General features: G+C 44.4%; 1 protein-coding gene across 1 annotated transcript in view; it reads right to left on the minus strand.

Annotated features, from left to right (window-relative positions):
• Window positions 1-22,900, minus strand: part of HECW1 (HECT, C2 and WW domain containing E3 ubiquitin protein ligase 1) — a 301,389-nt gene that overhangs the window by 31,941 nt on the left and 246,548 nt on the right. The window contains 7 exon segments of the mRNA XM_048510455.1: window positions 7,046-7,198; window positions 7,908-8,021; window positions 14,778-14,898; window positions 17,308-17,417; window positions 17,683-17,766; window positions 19,959-20,055; window positions 20,410-20,515. Of these exon segments, the coding sequence (XP_048366412.1) occupies window positions 7,046-7,198; window positions 7,908-8,021; window positions 14,778-14,898; window positions 17,308-17,417; window positions 17,683-17,766; window positions 19,959-20,055; window positions 20,410-20,515 (785 nt within the window).

Consider the following 22,900-nt stretch of genomic DNA (forward strand, 5'->3'; position numbering starts at 1 on the left):
TGTAGGTTATTTATAGCAAGGCATTGTCAATGTCAATAAATAACATACACCAGGTAATAAAAATGCATTTTATTATGATACTTTACACCCGGGAATTGCATTACTAGAAACGCCTGTGAAAGCCCAGTTCCAGATGGAAAACAAGACATGGAGGTTTATCACTTCCCACTGCAAGTTAGAAGTCCTGACTACCAGGAAACTCACTAGGTGATACTGAGAGGGGAAGGACTGTATTTGAACTCTTTGGAAGGAAGGGATGAATATAATAACATTAAATTCAAGCGGAGTTACAAAAGCGGCCTCCAGTGGACTCAGTGGGGGCGGGGGAGGGCTAATCGCCATCTGTATTCGGTTAAAAATTATATGTGATTTTATTGGATCTGTATCTGTTTTAATTAATAGTGAGGGTTTTAAGTTTTGTATATCATTCCTTGTTGTACGTCGCCCTGAGCCCTTCGAGGGAGGGCGTCTCATAAATCGAAAGAATAAAATCCATCCATCCATCCATCCATCCATCCATCCATCCACCCATCCATCCATCCATCCATCCATCCATCCATCCATCCATCCATCCATCCATCCATCCATCCATCCATCCATCCATCCATCCATCCATCCATCCATCCATCCATCCACCCACCCACCCACCCCTCCCTCCCTCCCTCCCTCCCTCCCTCCCAGGTTGGAATGAGCTGGATCTTAGGCAGGGGCCCTTCTCATCACCTGACCTTTAATAGGTGATACCAAGGATTGAACCTGGGAAGTTCTGCATGCAAAGCAGACCCTCTACTATTGAGTCACAGCCCCATCTCCTAGCAGGCAGAGAAAACTTTGTTTGTATCTAAAAGGATGTTGAAGACAGGCTTCTTGGCTAGGAGCAGAATCCTATGCAGAGTTACAGCGGGCTCGGAATGGAGTAACTCTTCCTAGGATTGTCCTGTTAGACTGCAGTTTTGTCCAAAGACCACAGTGTCTCCCTTGACAGAGTCGACATGATGATGCCACTTCCAGAAACTGTCCAACTGGACAGTGCAGGGGTGGGGACCCAAACCAGGTAATTCCCCCAGAGGGGGTCTGGCAACCCTACCTGGCTGCCCAATCTTGGCTGCCCCAGGTTAGCCTGATCCCATCAGATCTCAGAAGCTAAGTAGGGTCAGCCCTCTTAAGCATTTGGAGGGGAGGTCCCGGATCACTATGCAAAAGGCAGGCAAGGGCAGATCAGCTTTCTTAGACCCTTGCCTTGAAAACCCCATGAGGCGTCCCCATAAGTGAAGAAGAGGAGTTTGGATTTATACCACCCCCCTTTCTCTCCTGTAAGGAGACTCAAGATAGCTTTTAAGCTCCTTTCCCTTCCCACACAGACACCTTGTGAGATAGGTGGGGCTGAGAGTGTTCCAAAGAACTGTGACTAGCCAAAGGTCACCCAGCAGGATTGTAGGAGTGTGGAAACACATCCGGTTTACCAGATAAGCCTCTGCCACACAGGTGGAGGAGTGGGGTTCTCAAACCTGGTTCTCCAGATTAGAATGGGCTGTGACTTGACAGCACATTATACACACGCACAGAAAGAACACTAGGGGCACAACAATATCAACACTTCTGAATCTATCCAACAGGAAATTGTGAGAATGGAAGCTGGCTATGCTAGTGCAGGATGCAGAGATGTGGGGTACAGATACAATTCCCATACGTTTCCTTGCTACTATTGTTTATGAAGTGAGGGCGCTTTTTCCTGACCCCAGGTGATAGGAAAAACACCTGACCCCAGTCAGTAATGTCTAACACATGAGAGATTGCCTCACCTACGAAAAAGAATGCATTTCTTCTAGGAGGGAATTAGATTATTCTGCAATGGATACCCTTTGGGTTTAAGAGGTACCGCTTTCACATACACATGTGCATATATTACATATATCATACATATGTCATACGTATACAGGTGTGTACATTTTATCTTTCACAGCTGAACGCAATATTGTACAAGAAGGACTGAAACCTGTTTGATCCGCCCACTGGTTTCTTGTGGGAAAGGTGTTAAATCTCAGCCTCCATAAAAGTGGGATATTTTCCAGTCACCATGTCTCTGCTTTCAGTCAGCTTGAACAGACTTTTCTGTCCTTTGATCTGACCATTTTGCAACTGGAGTGAATTTTTTTTAAAACAAAGAACAAGGCATAAAGCAAGCTATTCCTGAGGTCCAGGGAGAAATCATGTGCATTTTCCAATCCCTTTGCTGAAGGCAAAGTTAATGTTTACTCAGAATTTTGTTCCAGTCTTATCAACTGTGCAAGTGTTTTCTTTGTATTACACTGATATGTTTGTCGATTGCGGCCTTTTTTGTTGAATTACCCGCTCTTGGGAGTTTTCTCTGCAACGGAGTCCTTGTAAAGCCAGATCTTCCACCTTTCTTAAGGATGTAGGTAGAAACTATATTCAGACAGGACTATAGTGATTAGGATCCCTGGAACAAAAAGCGAGCTTAGCAGCACCTGAAAGACCACCCCAACTTTTGTGAGTCAAAGCTCACTATGTCTACCACCTTTACAAGGTATACCTCTCTTGAGGCTAAGCTCTCCTTATCAGATATCGGTTAAAGTGAATTTTGACTCACTAAAGCTCATGCCTTGATAAAGTTTGAGGTTTTTTGCGGTGCTGCTGGACTCAATTTTTTGTTTTTCTATGTCAAGGCTCCCAAACTCTTTGAGCTTGCAGAAACTTTTGGAATTCTGACACAGGTCAGCAGGCACAATCACAAAATGGCTATTGCAGGAGGAGAAGAGGAAGAAGAGGAAGAAGAGGAGTAGTAGTAGTTTGGATTTATATCTCCCCTTTCTCTCCTGTAAGGAGGCTCAAAGGGGCTTACAAACTCCTTCCCCTTCCCCCCGGCCTCACAACAAACACCCTGTGAAGTGGGTGGGGCTGTGCCTAGCCCAAAGAGCTGTGCCTAGCCCAAGGTTAGCCAGATGGCATGTGTCGGAGTGCACAGGCTAATCTAGTTCCCCAGATAAGCCTCCACAGCTCAAGTGGCAGAGCAGGGAATCAAACCTGGTTCTCCAGATTAGAGTGCATCTGCTGTTAACCAATACTCAGTCACTGCACTGACAGGTGGAGTCTATCACAAAATGTCAAGGAGAAAGGTTATATATAACTGTAATAGTAAGTCTTCAACATTTCATGCAGAAACTGTGCTTATAAAAACAGCTCTCGGAGGGCAGCAGGGACTGCTATCTGGGAGCCGGGAGGGAGGCGAGACTGGGAGGGGGGCGAGCCGGGAGTGGGGTCCTCAGGCTTTCTTGGCCCCACCCATGTCAAAGACGACACGGGCGGGGTCGAGGGCACCCAAAGACGATGACAAAGCAGCAGGACTTCCTGCTGCCTTGCCGTCTTCCTGGTCACGTGAGGGGCTGATTTTGCGCCCCCCACGTGACCAGATTACTGGTGCCCGGGGACAAAGAGTACCCTCATCCCTAGGCAAATACGCCACTGGTTGGAGACCCCTGCACTAACTACAAACTACTTTGGTTACCACTTGAAAGCCAGGATCTATGGAGGAGGGTTATCTGGTTGATTTTTGGAGGCTGCTGGAAATTATTGCTGCATCCTGGCTTCATTATCTGTGCTTCAGCTCTGAATTATTATTTTAATTGGTTCACTGTTACTTTATTGTTATGACTGTATTGTTACTGTGAATCAGGCTGGCATGCGCGAGCCAAAAGGCCGGAGAGAAAATGAAAATAACAACTCTTCCCTCAGGAAAATAAGTGGCAAACACCAAGAGGTTACCCGTTCTCCCACTAGCAGTGAACACTGTGCAGATTTATGAAGCCTTTGCTTCTAATTTTTATTTTGCTCTCTTTTTTTGCTGTGTGTTCCCTTGTTTAGCATGGCAGCAGGTACCTACATATCCTTTTTGGGAAAGAAATACCACTTCTACAGCGATCCCCTGAAAGAAAACCATTCCCCCCAGCCTTGTTTCAGGAATATGGGATATCGTATTAGCAGTAGCAGCACAGAAAGGGTTTCCTTAACCTATTGGAGAAGATCTGAATCATTACCCAAACAATTCCTCTTTCCAGCATTAAGTTCTTCAATTTTATTTTGACTCTTTGGTTCCTCTCCAATAAGGTGAGGGGATAGATGAAAGTTTTGTTTAGTCATAACTTGAAAACCCTGATTTATTCCAGCAATAGTTAGCATGCAAATTGCTCAGCTTATGATTGAACTCTTGCTTCCAGACCATGAGTGCTGATTTTAACAGGATTTAACTAATGTAACTGGAACAAAGATTAGAGTTAAATGACGCACACATTTGATTTTGCTCACAAAAAGGACCCTTTGTGGAAAGACTGCTTCTGTGGAAGGTGGAGATATGGAGAGATACAAAAACAATATGCCACAATGTAGTGTTTTGATAATAACCAGGAATTCCAATGGATGCTTCGGTTCAAAAGGATCAAACAAAATCTTGAAAGAGGAACTGACTAAGCCACATCTCAAAAAGATCTCAAAAGGAAAACAGCTCCCAAGAGCCAGAAAGATAAAGACACAGAAAAGAAAAAGAAGAGACCACAAGCCAGAGCCAGAGCCACAGATGCAGGTAAAACGTTAGGAACAAGATCCACCAGACCACGGCCACACAGCCCGAAAAACCCACCACAACCGGCTGAATCCGGCTGTGAAAGCCTTCGACAATACACTTACAACTGAAATGCGCTCAATCTCATTAGCAGTGGCTACCTCTAGACTTTTTTCTACAATCCGGCACACTAATATGTCGGAAAGAGGATGTTTTCACAAACGGCCTGATAATAATGCTTCTGCAAAGGCCTCTTGGTGTGCTTGGCACAGGGGCTCTTCTTTTTCTCCTTCCTGCCTGTCAGACAGGAGGATCCAGAGAAGAACTGAAGAGGCTTTTGGTCTGTGGCCAGCCACTCGAGACCACCATGTCACGACTGAGGGTCTTTCCCCACTTACCTTAAGCCCCACGCTACTCTCTTCAAGTAGCGCGGGGTCCTTGGGCACCTTCACAGGACAATAAGGCAGACATCCTGACCAAGCCATTAACCTCTATAAAACATGAAAGAGGCGCAGAGTTGTTGGGTATAACTGATGCATCTCTGAAGTAAGTCAGCCATGTTATGGAATGTAAGGCATACACTGAATTGATATATGTGTAAATGTAACTGTTAATGTGATAAACAAAAATGTGATGTAGGTTTGCCAAGCATCTGGGAAGGGGTGTCAGGAGCTGAAGGTATAACAGCTGCATGGCAAAACCCTTGATTGCCTTAATGGACTGCTGAAGGACTAACTACAGTCACCTGTTAGCAGTCAGCCAAAGGAATGACTAAAAGCATGATTGCATCAGCTATATATATGAGTCATGTGACCTTTGACTGTACTAGCCATAGGGCTAATGTAATGTATCATAGTGTATATAAGTAAAAGCTAACTCAGTTAAGCATGTTCGCTTGCTGGGGACAGGACCCTAAGCGAGAAGGCTCTGTCCGTTTAAACTGTATATATTGTGCATCGTACCCTACCAATACATCCTTTCTTTTGAGTAGAACTCCCTGGCTCCAAAGTGGTTATTGCCGCACTCTGTGTATGCTCAGTTGCGCCTACGCTGTCAACTCGTGTCACCCACGGTGAAGTGACCCACGAAGCCCCTATGCGTGGTACAGCCTCAGTGTCGCGGCATCCCTGGCTGGGCGGCACCTGTTGATGACCCCGGCGCGGGCGTGACGGGTCCGTGAAAGGCTGCTGTTTGCGAGGCGCAGGATGCGGCTGAGAGCAGCCCAGCGGCTCATGGGGGGAGATAATGAAATGCTACCTCAGTGGGAAAGGCCTGACCTGTTCTGCTCCCCAGAAAGCTTCAGCGGTAGCCTGCGGCGCTCCCAGGCCAGTTCACTGGTTCACACTGATGCCTAAGCCAGAAAGCCATAAGTTCTGTTTCTGGGTCTTTCTGGACAGCTGCGGGATAGAGCCTTATCTGTGGGTGGAACTGATGTTATGGTGGTTATTTTGAGGGACACTTTTTCTTTCCTAAATGTGACTAGTTGGAGTTGGTCTTTTGAGGAAACAAACAGTGCATGGGGGTGGAGGACTTTTAAATCCTTTGCACCCATGCTGTTTTGCTGTGAGTCACTTTTACCACTGCTGGTGGGAAGAGTTACAAATAGTTACCCCAGCCACGATTAGAGCCTCCTCTGTGCCCCCCCCACCCCCCGCTCAGGCAGCAGCCACTTGGCCAGACGCTGGGCACCAGGCCTGCCAGCGAGTCCTCCTGCTCACAGCGGTTTCGGCACATTATTGCTCAGTGGCCCAAGCCAGCGGCTAGATGTGTGCGTGAGGGGAAGTCGGGTTTCCACCACGACAAACTCTGTGTCGTGTGCCCACAGAGGGCTCCAGTGCCACCTCTGGCACCGGTACCGCGGTTGTATGCGCCGCCACCTTAGTCTCCAGAAGATGCCATTGGCAAAGAAAGGAGTCTTTTTTTAAAGACAACGAGCTTAGGGCTGCCACTGCTCCCCAGGGAGGCACTTCCCCGGCGTGCGTTGCCAGCCCAAGGGCTTAGAGTGAACAAACCCCGTTCCTGGCCTTGAGCATGCACGGGACGCGACCATGACATCATCAGTGAGGGCCTGGTCCAGGCTTGCAAGATAGAAGCCTCAAGCCCAGGCCCTCACTTACCGGAGACTTAAGCCCACGTCGGCTTAATGAAGAATGCCTTCTCAGCCCCTTGCAAATCTTCGCTCTCATTCTGAGTTTCTCTCTCTCCCCTCCAGCTCTGCTTTCCTCTCTCACTACACCAATCAAAATCTTTCTTCACGTTGCTGTCCTATTCTGCTGCATGTGCCCCCAACGTCTTTCGGGCCACCTGCTGTCTGATGCTATCACAGAATCTCACACGCTCTCAGCTTTAACACCAAATGCAATTTATGGCTCATCTTATTTTTAAAAGCTGGCCTGAGCGATAGAAACCTCTGAAAGGATTTTTGTGAATGGTTGTTGTTATCCAATGTATCTGATTGGGGGATCTTACCATTCCAGGTGGTTTTCTACGAACGCTGACATGGGGCTGATCTGTACAGTGTAAGTGTCATTTGCTGAATATTCAAACAGGCCATAGTAGGGGTTGAAGAGCTCCTGAGACAGAAGGAAGAAAAACTCTCGGGATGGGCCGCTGTAGTCCAGGCTGAAAGAAAACACAGGAAACGCACCATTACTATTCATAGAGATTTCACAACACAGGGAATTACTATTTTAATATGCTTGGTAAAAAGATTTTGACTCTTTTCTGAGTTGAAACTAGCTTCAAATTCCCTGGATTCAAGAATTATACCTGAGTTTTAATTTCTTCTTGTAAACTACTGCAAATGGTAAATGTAGAATTAAGTGCTTCATTAAAAAAAAACCCTTGTAATTTGTTAAGAAAATCAGGAACAATGTAGAGTGAGGCTGTGTTGGGAAGGACTCTGTCTGAGGCCCTGGAGAGCTGCTGCCAATCAGAGAACACAATACTGAGCCTGATGGACCAATGACTTGTTGGTCTACACTTTCATCTGCCACCTGCCCTGACTCCAGACTGTCTTGACTACATCTCGCTTGCTGCCCACCTGGACTCTGGTCTGTCTGGCCACGCCTGAGCTATCACCTGCCAGCAGCACATGATCTGTAGTCCCAGGATCTCTCAGGGGACCCTGCAGAATCTGCCAGCCAGTTTTCCTCTGTAGCAAGCAACCCTCTGAAATTCACTGTATAAAAGCTCAGATTCAGCATCAGCTGATTGTTTTCTGCACTATATTCTATTAGAAGTTCAACTGCTTAAAACAAAGTGGTTCTGACTGTGGAGCACGGAAAGTCGGGGATGTCAGAATTCACAGTACAGTCTTATGACTACTTACCCTTCTTCTCCAACAAACGTGACGTAGAGTTTGTTCCTTTGGAGCTCCTTCCGTGAATAAGCCATCACCTGATTAAAAGTGCCTTCCAGCAGATGATCACGCCGTATTATTAACCTACACGGGGCAGAGAATCACAAGCGTGTGTCAGAAAGAAAAAACTTGGGACAATTAGCAAGTTTTAATCATTATTATTATTTCTTAGGAACTGACTGCACATCATAATTATCCCAGCTTATCATTCTCTGAAGAACGAATAAGAGAAAATCAACTTCTTACCCAAAACAAGGTTCATTTCATTTCACTGCATTACCTTTTTTTGGCATAAAATAAACAGATAAAAACATACATTCCTAAAATTCTAAAACGTTAAAATTCGGTTCCAATAGTTAAGTTTGTTAGAAATGTACATATATATATATAACAGCATGGTCAGTTCATTCTTGACTGAATAGTCAGAAATCATTAAGCAGTCTCATTTTAAGAAATAAAGCCAAGTAAGTGGAAATGGTGGATGAGATTTCGGTATTCCTGTCTTCCAGCAAGAGAATTGAAGAAGAGTTGGATTTATATCCCCCCCTTTCTCTCCTGTAAGTAGACTCAAAGGGGCTTACAAACTCCTTTCCCTCCCCCCCACAACAAACACCCTGTGAGGTGGGTGGGGCCGAGAGAGCTCCGAAGAACTGTGACTATTTTAAGGTCACCCAGCTGGCATGTGTTGGAGTGCACAAGCTAATCTGGTTCACCAGATAAGACTCCACAGCTCAAGTGGCAGAGCGGGGAATCAAACCTGGTTCTCTAGATTAGAGTGCACCTGCTCTTAACCAATACACCACGCTGGCTCTTAAGGGATGAAGGACCTTGATGTATAGTTGACAGTCAAAAAGAATGTGTGGGACTGTATCAGGACTGTCACTCCAGCAGATGCAGACTCTCTTAAGAAAAGGGACCCATCGGTATCGTTCTTCAGTAACCAAGGAAGGGAAAATGTTAAGACGTGCTAGCATGAAGACTCTACTTTTGTAAGGGTGGCATATTGGTGAGCTAGCTGGCCCCTGACCCATCGGGAACCTGGAGCTCTAAGGGTCTTGGAGAGCATACGCTCACTTTATTGACTAACAGATTGCACCAAGCCACAGTTTGTAAGCCACACTGATTATTGATTGCACCAAGCCACAGTTTACCCAGAAGTGTGGTTCTGCATCTGAGCGATATTTTCAGTTTCCACACATATATACAGCTTAGAGCTGATTTTCTGTTTTGCTTTGATTGTTTCATCTTTTTTAAGTTCTGAGAAAACTTTGGACAAACTCCCCTGTTGTACTAAAATGATGCCTAAGTATTTATTTAAAATGTTTCTATCCTGCTTTCCCCCAAAGCCCAAGGCAGCTTACAAAATGTAATCATGCACGGCAGTTATAAAGCATGGTTTAACACATACATTAAAATACATCAATATATGAATATATATTGAATTTATATATTCTTCACCTCATTATTCCAACCTCCCCTTCCTTGATGGCATTTTTTATTACTTTATTTTTTATTTTTAGTTTATTTTCATTACTTTATTACTTTATTTATTACTTTTATTACAGTGCTTGGGGCACTGGCTTGATAACGTTCCACCCTCACTGGAATGATATTTTGCAAATAAATAAGTTCATTCCCATCTTGACGGTACGGTGGCTCCGGCAGAGTTATGGCTATTACTATAGCTTATCAATTCAAACATCATTCCAAACCATGCTTAACACAAACCACAGTTTGAAATGATGTGTGAACTGAGCCTAAATGTCTCTAAGCCAGTTTGTTAGATTTATATTCTACTCCACAGCTTAGTTTTTGTTTAAGCCTCTTGACATGGCTTTCCAACAATTGGAAACAGTGTAGAAAATTCAAAAAGCCTTTTAGATTGCGTGCAGTTATGTGCAAAGAAACCAGCATGGTAGATCCTTCTGTTTTTGTCTATGATTGAGTCAATATGAAGCTCATTTAATTTCCTATTGTGGGACAATAATATGCCATTGGCTGAGAATAATATGCCATTGGCTGAGAAACAGGTGAAAACATTCCCTTGATGCAAAACAGCAGGAAATCTTATTCACATTCTGATTGGGCCATGTAGCTGGTCATGTAGCCAGTAACAGCAACAACAAAAAGCCATCTCTGCCAACAGAAGAAAATCAATGTAAAACAATGACAATGTAAACATTCTTTTGCAGATTGCTTTTGAATTTCTTGAAATTCCTTTTTTTACATCTATAGTTTGCCCGTAAAGTGTTGCCTTGGTCCTGATCTTCTCCCTCCATCTTCAAGTGTGTAATTCTGCTTAGGAGTCCACAGTTGCTCAGTTAGTTCATTTCTCTCATCCATGGTCTAGGCCAGTGGTGGCGAACCTTTGGCACTCCAGATGTTATGGACTACAATTCCCATCAGCCCCTGCCAGCATGGCCAATGGGCCATGCTGGCAGGGGCTGATGGAATAGAATTCACTGCCTCGTCTAAACCTGAAGCTTTACAGAAAGATTGCCCAAACTCATATGGGACTGAAAGTTTTTTTTGAGAGCCAGTGTGGTGTAGTTGTTAAGAGCAGGTGGATTCTAATCTGGAGAACTGGGTTTGATTCCCCACTCCTCCACTTGAGTGGCAGAGGCTTATCTGGTGAGCCAGATGTGGTTCCACACTCCTACATTCCTGCTGGGTGACCTTGGGCTAGTCACAGTTCTTTGGAACTCTCTCAGCCCCACCTACCTCAAAAGGTGTCTGTTGTGGGAAGGGAAAGGAGTTTGTAAGCCACATTGAGTCTCCTTACAGGAGAGAAAGAAGCAGCAGTGGCGTAGGAGGTTAAGAGCTCATGTATCTAATCTGGAGGAACTGGGTTTGATTCCCAGCTCTGCTGCCTGAGCTGTGGAGGCTTATCTGGGGAATTCAGATTAGCCTGTACACTCCCACACACGCCAGCTGGGTGACCTTGGGCTAGTCACAGCTTCTCAGAGCTCTCTCAGCCCCACCCACCTCACAGGGTGTTTGTTGTGAGGGGGGAAGGGCAAGGAGATTGTAAGCCCCTTTGAGTCTCCTGCAGGAGAGAAAGGGGGGATATAAATCCAAACTCCTCCTCCTCCTCCTCCGCCTCCTCCTCCTCCTCCTCCTTCTTCTTCCTCATTGTAATGCCAGAACAGGCCCAGCAAATACATGCCCTGTAGTATGCCTCAAAGTTTAAATATTCATTCAAAATTACACAAATATTAATAAAGGTCAACGAAGGTTTACAAGACTGCAAGGAAAACAGCTTATTTATGTTTCAAGCAAAACTGAAATGCGATAGATACGTAGGCCCCCCCCTCCCCCTTTCAAGTTCTTTGCTTGTAGCAGCACCGAAAGATCTGCATCGCTTCAATCCACACAGCACTTTTTTGGACTGGGCCATTAGGCTTTTTTGGAGGAGCCCCAGTGCATCTTCTTAGCAAGGTTAGACGGAGTGAGTGAGTAATCAGGAGTCAGAGCTTCTCCGGGCCCACAGCAGCATATTCTGCCGGTGACGCTCGTCTGGACTGAATTGCTTGGATTTCAGATCCATTTCCACAACAAAAGTGATTTTGGGCGGAAGCCAAACTGAACTTTGAAGTCAGCCAGACGCCCAGAAAATGCTTCAGAAGAACAGGCTGGAGCACAATGTGCTTCTTAGCCGACCCTTGGGAAAGGGTGCAGAGAGGCAAGCCGGCTGCCCAACCAGGAATGTGAACTGCGCAACCCAGAAGCAGAAAATTACAGAGTTCAGATCTCGAAATATTCAGAAAACATGAAAAGACATAGTGAGGATTTTCCCCCCCAAAAAAGCTAGACAGAGTCCCTGTTTTTCATTACTGAGTCAAGAGTATACTGCTGATTTAATTCCAGGGAGAAAGTGGCAGTTTGCAAAGGGGAAGCCATGTTCATCTGCCCTAGTAGAATAATATACAGAGGCACCTTAAAGGCAAACCACATTTATTTCAATATGAGCTTTTGAAAGTCACAGTCTTTGAAAGTCACAACTTTTGAAAGTCAAAGTCTTCTGATACTGAAACAAGTGTTGCTATCCTTTAATGCTGCTAGTGCCACCGGAATTTTAAGGGCCCAACTACATGTTACACATTAATGGTTGCATTGCAACCTGTTTTGGCTTCTCCTAGGACAAAAACCTTTGGGAAGATGCAGTTTTTGGCACAGAAACAGGAAAACATGGTGAAGAGGAGGTGCTTTATGATTTCCCCGCCCAACACTCATTTGCTGAACACCCCCAGCCCTCTAGTCATTCCCCATTCATACAAGATTCATTGAGTAAAACGTGCCTGGGATTCTGATGCATGTATGTGGAGCAGAGTAGCAGAAGATGCAACAAGAAAAAGATGGGTAGTTCGGCCCCATCTCCTCCACCCACAACCGTTTCACCATCAACAAATCAACCACTCCCTAATACATATTTCCTCAAGAGAAGTGACTATTGAGTTTTAAATATACTCGGTTCTCTCTTCTTGTGTATGATCCATTGTTTGACCTTATCAATAAAAAAATCTATAAACCGTATATATACACTTTAATCTCTCTGGCCAGTCCCACAACAGCCCCACAAAATAATATTTATTTATAATTTGATTTATAGTCTGTGCTTTCCTATAATAGGCTCAGGCAGCTTTCTACAATAGCTTAATAATTAAAATTAGCAATCAATACCTCAGTATATTGTCGAAGGCTTTCACGGCCGGAATCACTGGGGTGCTGGGTGGTTTCCGGGCTGTATGGCCGTGTTCTAGCAGCATTCTCTCCTGATGTTTCGCCTGCATCTGTGGCTGGCATCTTCAGAGGATCTGACTGATAGTAGGAATGGAAAGCAAGTGGACCTCACAGTATATATACTCCATTTGCTTTCCATTCCTACTATCAGATCCTCTGAAGATGCCAGCCACACACGCAGGCGAAACGTCAGGAGAGAATGCTGCTAGAACACGGCCATATAGCCCGGAAACCACCCAGCACCCCAATACCTCAGTAGACTGTACAATGTTGGCACCCAAAAAACCAGTCCCTAAGGGGAATGAATTAAAGGGAACAACAGGGAAAGGGCAAAGGGAAAAAGGAAGGCCAGCTATATTGGATGTTGCTGTGGCCCTTAACTACAGGCCTGGCAGAATAGTTTTGTCTTGAAGGCCCTGGAGAACTGTGATGCGTCTTGTAGTTTCTAGGCATCATTTAACAGAGCATTCCAGCAGGCCGGGGACAAAGCCAAAAAACCTCTCGCCTTGATTGAGGACAGCCAGATATTTTGGGGGCCAGGGACCACCAACGTGTTGTTATCCATAGAGCGAAGCGCTCTCTTCGGAGTGTATGAAACAAAGCACAACCGAGCAGTTCATTCACACTAACCAGTATTAAGTCAAGCTCCAAATTAGCTTCAATAGAACTGCCTTAATCGCAAGAAGGCTAGAAAAGATGCTGCAACATGAACTGTGTAGAGAAAGGAATTCCAGAATCCTGGCACCACCAATGAGAAGCTCCTGCCCTGTATAGCCTCTCTCTGAACCTCTGAAAACAGCACAGCACAAAGTAGGGTTTTTCCAGCTGAATGGATTGTAAAGAGGGGCTTATGTAATTAGAGAAGACAGCCGCAGAGTCTGTCGTAGACACTGTGAGCGGGATCTAACAAAGATGTACTACAATGAACTTAAGGTTATCAAACAACAAGGGCCAGCACTCCAGGTTTCCGAGAATGTTCCCAAGGAACTCCTACATAGAGAGTGTTATAAAAGTCCAGCCTGGAAGAAGAGGAGTTCAGATTTATAGCCCACCTTTCTCTCCTGTAAGGAGACTCAAGGCAGTTTACAAGCTCCTTTCCCTTCCTCTACTTAGAACAGACACCTTGTGAGGGACATGGGGCTGAGAGATTTCCAAAGAAATGTGACTAACCCAACGTCACCCAGCAGGAATGTGGCACTGGGGAAACAAATCCAGTTCACCAGATAAGAGTTCACCACTCATGTGGAAGAATGGAGAATCAAACCTGGTTCTCCATATTAGAGCCCACCCGCTCTTAACTACTACACCATGCTGGTTCCTGGAAGGCACCAAAGTCACCACTGTATAACTATAGTAATGTCAGACTTCTCTACGGTTAGCCTAAGCTGATAAAAGACACCTTTGGCTATAGCTTCTGTCATTCAGTACCACGGCCAGCACTAGAACTGTCCAAGCTGCACATCTGAGTCACCAGTGGGAAGGCAAACCCATCCAACACAAGGTTGTATACAACTTTTACGAATCACTACATCCCCAACCAACTATCTTATCTAAATTAAGTTTTAGTACGTTACCTTCATCCAGTCAAAATTTCATTTGTGTATTTATTGTGAGAGCAGAAGGCGTAGGAGGTTAAGAGCTCATGTATCTAATCTGGAGGAACCGGGTTTAATTCCCAGCTCTGCCGCCTGAGCTGTGGAGGCTTATCTGGGGAATTCAGATTAGCCTGTACACTCCCACACACGCCAGCTGGGTGACCCTGGGCTAGTCACAGCTTCTCGGAGCTCTCTCAGCCCCACCTACCTCACAGGATGTTTGTTGTGAGGGGGGAAGGGAAAGGAGATTGTAAGCCCCTTTGAGTCTCCTACAGGAGAGAAAGGGGGGATAGAAATCCAAACTCTTCTTCTTCTCTTCTTCTCATTTGTGTATTTATTTCCCTATTGCCCTCCCACCTTTATCTCCCTGTGCCCTTTACACAGCAAACCTTCCCAACACACATATCTGGTTTTTTTTCATGTCTACAATGCAGTTACTTGACTTAAGCATTCAGAATAAGGAAAAACGATAGACAGTAGATTGGGACGAACCATCAATACTCACTTAATTTTACCCGGACCCTGGCCAAACCCTTTGGCTTCTAGTTTTCGGTAAAAATTGCGAAGCTTAGCTTCAAAATCTCTCCTGTACGGAGAAGGTGCTCTGGCGCTGGCTCGTTGCAAGCCTGAAGAAGAGAAACAGAAGATAATATTTGAAGAAGTTTTGCTCCTTAGGCAGTGTTTTGATCCACCATTTGTTAAGAAACTTTATCTTCAGTTTTAAGACAGACCTTCACCATAGTAATTTTCAGAAGGCAATGCAGGCGTTCCCCACTTATACAGGCCTGGTTCAAATGTTCTGCAGTTCCTCTGACTTTGCTGGTAGGAGCACAGAGAACTGGGCATGATTTGACTGGGATATTGTGAAACTGCCAGTTAAACCAACTAGGGCGTCTGGGGGCTATACACATGGCTACTGTGGTTTAAACAACTGTGTTGAAGCAAAGAGCAGGATTCATGGTGACCTTCAGAGGGCTTGTGGAAGGTGTTCCCTTCCCACCATGAGTGGCATCCTGATTTCTTTCTGCCATTTGGCCAAGCTTTTCATGTTCATCTAAGGTCCTCTTGTGCCACATGCCAAAGCCTTCAGCAGCTCATTCCTCCCACAGGCCCTCAGGATGTAGATCAGCCTCAAGCAGAAGCAGTTGTGGGCTTCCCCAAGAAAAGTCTGGGAAAGGACAGGGATTGGACACTCCACGGTCAGTCAGGAAGCCCAAAAATGGCCTCCCCATATCACTTTATCCCCTCTTTCCCAATGATGTTGAGTTTCTCCTACCCAGGATGTGACACTCATACCTTGTTTCTCCAAAAATAAGACCTTCCCCCAAAATAAGCCCTAGCATGATTTTTCAGTATTTTTGGAGGACGCTTGAAATATAAGCCCTACTCCAAAAATAAGCCCCAGTGATTCCCTGGCACAGCCCCCGCCACGCTCCCGGAACGCCCCTGCCTGACCCCAGAACGCCCCCGCCTCCTGGGCACTACGTTCCCGGGGGAGGGGCAAAAAAAAGACATCCCCTGAAAATAAGCCGTAATGCATCAGATTTTGCATCAAAAATTAATGTAAGATTTTGCATCAAAAATTAATGTACGACCCTGTCTTATTTTTGGGGAAACATGGTATATAATTACTTCACAATTTTATTGGGGGAGGAAGGGCAAGAAAATACTAGGCCGTTTCCAGATGCGACCTTCAAGGGTATCCTTGAACTGCACTGCCTGCATTGAGGGGAGTGAAAGGAGTCCCCTACGGTTTCTGGTGAGGCCAGGCCAAGGTGGGAAGAAAGTGTGAGAGGGGTTACCCACCAAGTTTTCCAGCACCCCACTGTATTTCTTTGTTCAACAGGTTTCACTGCTAGTTCAGTATAAATGTCTATTTGCACATTTCTATCATTGGGAGAGAAAAAATATAGCCAGTTGAGAGAGAAGACTATGGCCATTTCCACATGGGTTATCTACATCAGGTTCAATGTCATTGGGAAGTGGGTTTTTTTCCTGCTTCCTCACAGCATTGTGGTACATTTGTACACCTCCCAGGCTTTCTGCCGGTATTTCTTAAACCTTCTTAGCTGAACATTTTTGGGAAAGACTGCAGCAGAGCCATAGCCACTACGCTTTATCAGCAGCCATTCCAACAAAGGCTTCCCAACTGCCCACTAATGGCAATCACCCACCCATTAGTTCTGCTGCCCACAACATTCAGCTGGTCAACAGGCAGAAACAAGGTGGGAAAAGAGAGAGGGAGTGATTGGCATCTCCTGAATGATGACATCACTTCTGGTTTATGTGGAAGCATTGCACTGGGGAGGGGGGAGGTCTAGGATTCTCAAAAAAAACACCCCATCCTCTATGGAAACTACAGAATATTTTTGGCAAACTGCTAGATGGCTAGAATTGCCACCCCCCCCTTCCATGGGTCCCCAATACCATCGGGGCCCATCCTTGGGATCCATGGGTCTTTAATATCATCAAGACCCCCTTCCTTCTAGGAGGACTGAGTTTAAGTGAGATGCCGATCTTGGGAAATAACTGTTGCTTTTATTATATTTATAGAAGTTGTATTATGATGATTTTATATATAAAAAATCATCATAATACAACTTCTATAAATATTATATATATATATATATAAAATCATCATAATACAACTTCTATAAATATAAATATAAGGGGATATATCCCCTTCGGGGGGTGGGGCGATATATGTCCCCTTCGATTATATATATATATATCCCCTTCGGGGGGTGGGGTGGTATATTAAATAAATAAATAAATAAATAAATAAATAAATAAATAAATAGATTGTCCCCCAGTGCAATGCTGGTGCTTCCATGTAAGATGGAAGTGATGTCACTGTGTAGAAGACACTGATCACGGCCCCCGAACCTGCCTCCCTCAACCTCCCATCAGTTTCCAGGTCAGACCTGGCAAACCTAGAAATCACACAACCCTATGAGAAAGCACCTGTGAGACAGCATTTCTCTCCCCTATTGGGTACCTTTCGCTTGGCATGGAGTGGTTGGGTCTTTTCTTACCTGGAGAATTCTGAGGTGATGAGCACGGGGAACAGCGAGGGGAGAAGCTGTAGCCAGGGTGGAAGGCTGCTTGGAGAGGGATGTAGGACATAACGTCTTCTTCAAAAAGGCTGGCGAGAGAGAGAGAGAAAGGGGGAAATATTTGGTTCAAGTATTTTTACAAGAATGCAATTCAAGGGAATTGTGAGCTACCAGTTCTCTCATTAGGTCTTTGACGGGACGCGCAGATATGATTTTTAATCCATTACAGGGTCATACACATATTTCTCTGTGTTAGGGTTGTGTTTGTTAAGTGGCACAGGACAACGTTTTTGAAAGAGACAGCTCAGAAACTGAGCAAAAAAGAGGGAGGCAAATCGCCACCAAAATTATTACCTCAATAATATTACTAAATCTGCATCACAGGATAACTTTTCAAGCCCGTGTGTACCCTCTGTCCGAATGTAGTGGATCTTCTCCCTGGACAGCAAACAGCACAAAACAAAAGAGTTTGTTGTACTAGAAAGCTAAAACAAATATCTACCTTCTGATAAGTACTTCCATTTCTCTTACAAAAGAGAATGACAAAAATCTGCCGCATAAACCACTCTCTACAAATTACATTTATCTTTTGTTCTGAGTCGTTTGTGCCGGATTGTCTTTGTGACAACGACGCCCCTGACACCAATCGGCTGAGCCAGTTTACAAACATTCATACTTCTCAAGGAAACAAAACTGTCAGAAAGCTCGCAATTCAGATTCTGAGGCAGAAGGAAAAACTATCAGTCTGCTGAGAATCAAAGCATCTCTCTAGGCTTTAGGATAGTCAGGTGACCATCTGTGAAGAAGGAAGAAGTCTACAGCAAGGCCCCGGAAAGTGATGGAGTTGATGGAATTTATTTTTTAATCTAATGGTGCTAATAATGGTGCTAATGAAATGGTGCTAATAATGGTAATGGTGCTAATGGTAATGGTGCTAATATTATTATTATTATTATTATTATTATTATTATTATTATTATTATTATTATTATTATTATTTATTATTATTTATTTGATTTAATATACTGCCCTATCCCCAAAGGGCTCAGGGCGGTGGACAATATAAAATATCAAATATAAAAACATACATACAATTTAAAACAGTTACATTCTAAAACAATGTCTTAGCCACAGAAATATACATTGTAATATGACAGCTATTTTACCCCATTCTATGTTTGTTAGTTTTGTTTTTGTTTTGTTAGCTGATTGCCATCCCAGCTGAAGCAAAAACGAATCCTCTATAGCTCAGAATTATTTTGTTGGGTCCTTAGAGCAAGATAAGATCAGTCAAGGAAGCCAACAAACCATTTTGTGGGGAGGAAAAACAGGAGGACCGTGCAGTCTCGCTAGGACCATCTGGATATTCTTTGCTAACATAATCTGCCAGGAAGGAGAATACGTTGATTGCCCAGGCCATACAAGAAAAGCTGGTAATTAATGTGCTTCAGTGTCCTGACTTCAGCCTTCTGGCTGAGAATCCAACACAGACCAGTATACCATTTGGGACATGCTGGGCCTCACACTGACCACCAGCCATGTATGGTAGCCTGGGAGGCATTTGGATGGCGAGGTCCCAAGCTGTGACTCCGGAATGGTAGACAAATCATATTTGTTTGCCAAACACAAGAAATCTTGGGCATATTAATAACTTATATTTCTTATACTGTTATAAACATCTTTCCCACTTTGCTTGTAAATGCACAAAATCTTGCTGCTATATGAAGTGACTCAAATGTTTGGATTAGTAACACTGCTGTCTGTATAGCTGATTTCCATTTATACTTAGGACAGGTTTCTTGGTCATCCTAAAACCAAGCTTATTTTTTTAACTAATGTTAAAAAATAACACTAGCTTATAGCCAATGGGACCTAAATGGAATACTGATTTTCCTTGCATGCTGCAATGAGGTGGAGGTAGGGAGTAAATTTGCCCCTCCTCTCTGCAACTGTTCATCTGCATGAGACCTGTAACACCAAAAATAAACTTTTCAGGGATGGGGGGCGAGGAAATGTGGGGAAAATCAGTGTTCCACAGAAGAAGAAGAAGAAGAAGAAGAAGAAGAAGAAGAAGAAGAAGAAGAAGAAGAAGAGGAGGAGGAGGAGGAGGAGGAGGAGGAGGAGTAGTAGTTTGGATTTATATTTCTCCTGTAAGGAGACTCAAAGGGGCTTACAATCTCCCCCCCCCCCCCGCCGCCCAAAGCAAGCACTCTGTGAGGTGGGTGGGGCTGAGAGAGCTCCAAAGAACTGTGACTAGTCCAAGGTCACCCTACTGGCATGTGTTGGGAGTGCACAAGTTAATCTGGCTCACCAGATAAGCCTTCAAAGCTCAAGTGGCAGAGCAGGGAATCAAGATTAGAGTACACCTGCTCTTTACCACTATACCACGCTGGCTCCATGAGGGATACATGCTAATACATCTATGGATAAGTTTCCCATTGTGAGGCAAACACCACCTCATGTAGACTACTTGAGATCAGGATACAGCACAGGAGAAGTCCCTCTTTCACCTGCACCTCTCTAGATCTTGCCCACCCATAGATACTTTCAGCATCTAAAAAACTTGGAGTTTCTGATTCCGGATCTCCCATCTCTCATGCAGTCCAATTGCTGGCTACAGGTCAAAGTACCTGAGTGCATGGTTTCTGGCCAAGCTTGGCTGACGCTCCTGCAGCATTTCAAAAATGTTGGGCTGGCGTAGGAATGCAACTATCTTGTCATTGTATGCTGGAACAGAGCAGAAGAAAAGCCCACAATGCAATCATAAAAGTCTCAGTTTTAATTTACCAAGAAATAATACTTAGATTCTGAGAAATAAGTTGCTAACCAAGATTCATCCAACATGATACAGCAAATAGCATCTAGTGCTTCCAGGGTATACATTTCAGCAGAATAATCCAGAGGTTGAATGACTATAATTCACCTTCAGTCCAGTCACTGATCTAGAGCTGTGCTTTTCTCTGGCTACACATGGGCATCCATTTATAAAGACCACAGAATTACAAAATGTTTTTCATCCTGTGATGAGAAATTTCTGTAACATGTTATCATATCAACTCATGGAGAGGCAATGAAACTCACCTAGAGGTAACGTCTCATGATGATGCTGACTTCGAATTGCTGCTACCAGGCTGTGGCCTGGTCGGGACAACAGAGAAACCCCTCTATTGCGAGAAACCTCTGATGCCTAGAATGAAAAAGAGGAATCGTTGCTTTAAAAACCAGTGATGTCAAGAGGCAGAAGGAAGTGAACGGGTTTTGATACTCATGAGCAGACTGAAATTAGGTCTTCAAATGTGCATCAACAAAGGGTGGGAGAGCCCCCCACCACACCACAAAGAGAAGGTCGGGGAGAGAATTGTTCTGTACATTCCATTGAATGATTCCCAACAACTTAAAAGCTTAGGCTATGGTCTCTTTCTCTGCCAATCGTTCTATAAGCTCTGTAAGACTCAGAATTCTGCACACCTAATTTAAAAACTCACGAGAAGTTAGAAAGAGCTGTTACCTGCTTTGTCAAAACAATTAATGTGTACTGAAAATGTTGATAATAAAGCTGGTTTCCTAAGTTTAAAAATACAAACACAACCCCCCCTCCCAGTGAAGTCAAATTTTGAAATATATGTTAATGTGTAATTAGAGTAGAAAAACGGTTTGATGGTTATCAATCTCATTTTTGACGCAGGATTTGAAAACTCTGACAATCACTCTTATGTCATCAGTTGAAAAATAATCATGGTCAGGGATCCTAGTCTGGGCTGCAATTATTGACATTATTGGTTACACGTGAATCCCAGCTGACTCAATCTAGTGAGGGGATAATACGTGTACATTTTTAACCAAAAGTGGAAATATGTTTGCAACAGGGTGCCCAACACGCAATTCCAGTTTCCAGGCCAGTTATGCTGGGACACAGCTTGCTTCAAAATAAGTATTCTCCTTGTATTGTCGAAGGCTTTCGTGGCCAGAATCACTAGGGTGTTGTGGGTTTTCTGGGTTGTATGGCCCTGTTCCAGTAGCATTTTCTCCTGACGTTTCACCTAAATCTGTGGCTGGCACCTTCACAGGATCCTCTGAAGATTGCCAGCCATAGATGCAGGCCAAACGTCAGGAGAAAATGCTACTGGAACATGGCCATACAACCCAAAAATCCCACAACACCCTAGTATTCTTCTTGATCAGTTGTTTGCTGAAAGCGGATGTATGGAGCTGTCAAACACTTGATCTGCAAGATTACTGCTATTCTGTCTTTGTAAGTAGCAGGCAAAGACCTCTGTTTCTGTACATAGGATCTCAGTCTTAATGACCAGTATTGTTTTTAAACATCAGTAATAGCAACATGTAATGAGTTAAAAAAAAAAGGATCCAACCTAGGAGTCAGAACAGAATCAAACTTTTTACTTGTGTGCCAGTTCAACCTGAATACCATGGCGGAGTGCCAGCTGTTTAAACTGACTTTAAATTTGAAAGCAAAGCAACTGTTAAATGTAACCTACACGTCACTTGTGAAAAGGAGAATGTATGAAGTAGCATAGAGGGACTCGCCAACATAGTCATACCTGTGATAAACAAGTCGAGCTTTGACTCTGGCAAAAGGCATTAATTAAATAGTAAGTGGAAACACAAACTAGTTATGTGTTTTTGTGCCTGCTTTTGTTAACTAGCATTTAAAAATATTGTAGGTACAATTATATCCGTCCCAGAGGAGTTATTCCTTTAAGAATTGGGAGAAATGGATTGAAAAATCTGGCTAGATCCAACCCAAAGACTGCCTCCATCACCATGCATATAGGTGGGGGTATGACTTGTGCCCAGAGGCGGAACGGGGGGTAACTCGGCCGGGGGCTCTTGCCCACCCTGTGCCCCTGCTGCAGCGGCGCTCACCCTTCCCGGCCCCGAAACACCCCATCCCTGCCCCCTCCGTGGCCTGGCCATGCCTTGGCCACGGCTCCGCCCAGGGGATTGTGCCCCACCCCGCCCCATTGGCGCTACACCTCCGCTTGTGACTTCCTGCCTCCTAAACTTAGCTTGTTCCTCCTTCACATTGCAGCAGGAGGCCATCTGCTCATGGGAGAAGTATGAATCGTTCTCCAGCGTGGAGCTTTCAAGTGTTTCACCCAAGGTCAAAACACATGGAAAAGTCTTTGCGCCTGGAGCCTATGAAAACTGGTTGGCTCCCCACTCAAAAATTAGTTCTCCTCTACATCCGCAGGTTGGGAATCTAAACAACAACTCTGCAGTCTACACAATGGCAGTGCTGATCCCGCAGGCAGCCAGTAAGACCTAAAACCCATTCACCATCTGCTGTTGACAACCTGCAGATAAATTGCCCACGAACAAACAGATATGAATCTGCATTAATCCCTTTACGAGATGAAAAAGCTACAAGATAAATCTATTTAAAAGGTATTTAAAGCTGAGCTAAAGGCTAGCATCTGCTGCCACCACTACCCCTTGTATCTTAATTTATTTTTAATGTCACACAGGCAATTTATACACGGGAAAACACCATCTTTCTTTGCCACTACGCAATGATCCCTGTAAGCCAAGTGGCCGTCTGGCAGAGGGAACG

Source organism: Sphaerodactylus townsendi, linkage group LG11, assembly GCF_021028975.2.
Source record: "Sphaerodactylus townsendi isolate TG3544 linkage group LG11, MPM_Stown_v2.3, whole genome shotgun sequence".
NCBI classification, from domain to species: domain Eukaryota; kingdom Metazoa; phylum Chordata; class Lepidosauria; order Squamata; family Sphaerodactylidae; genus Sphaerodactylus; species Sphaerodactylus townsendi.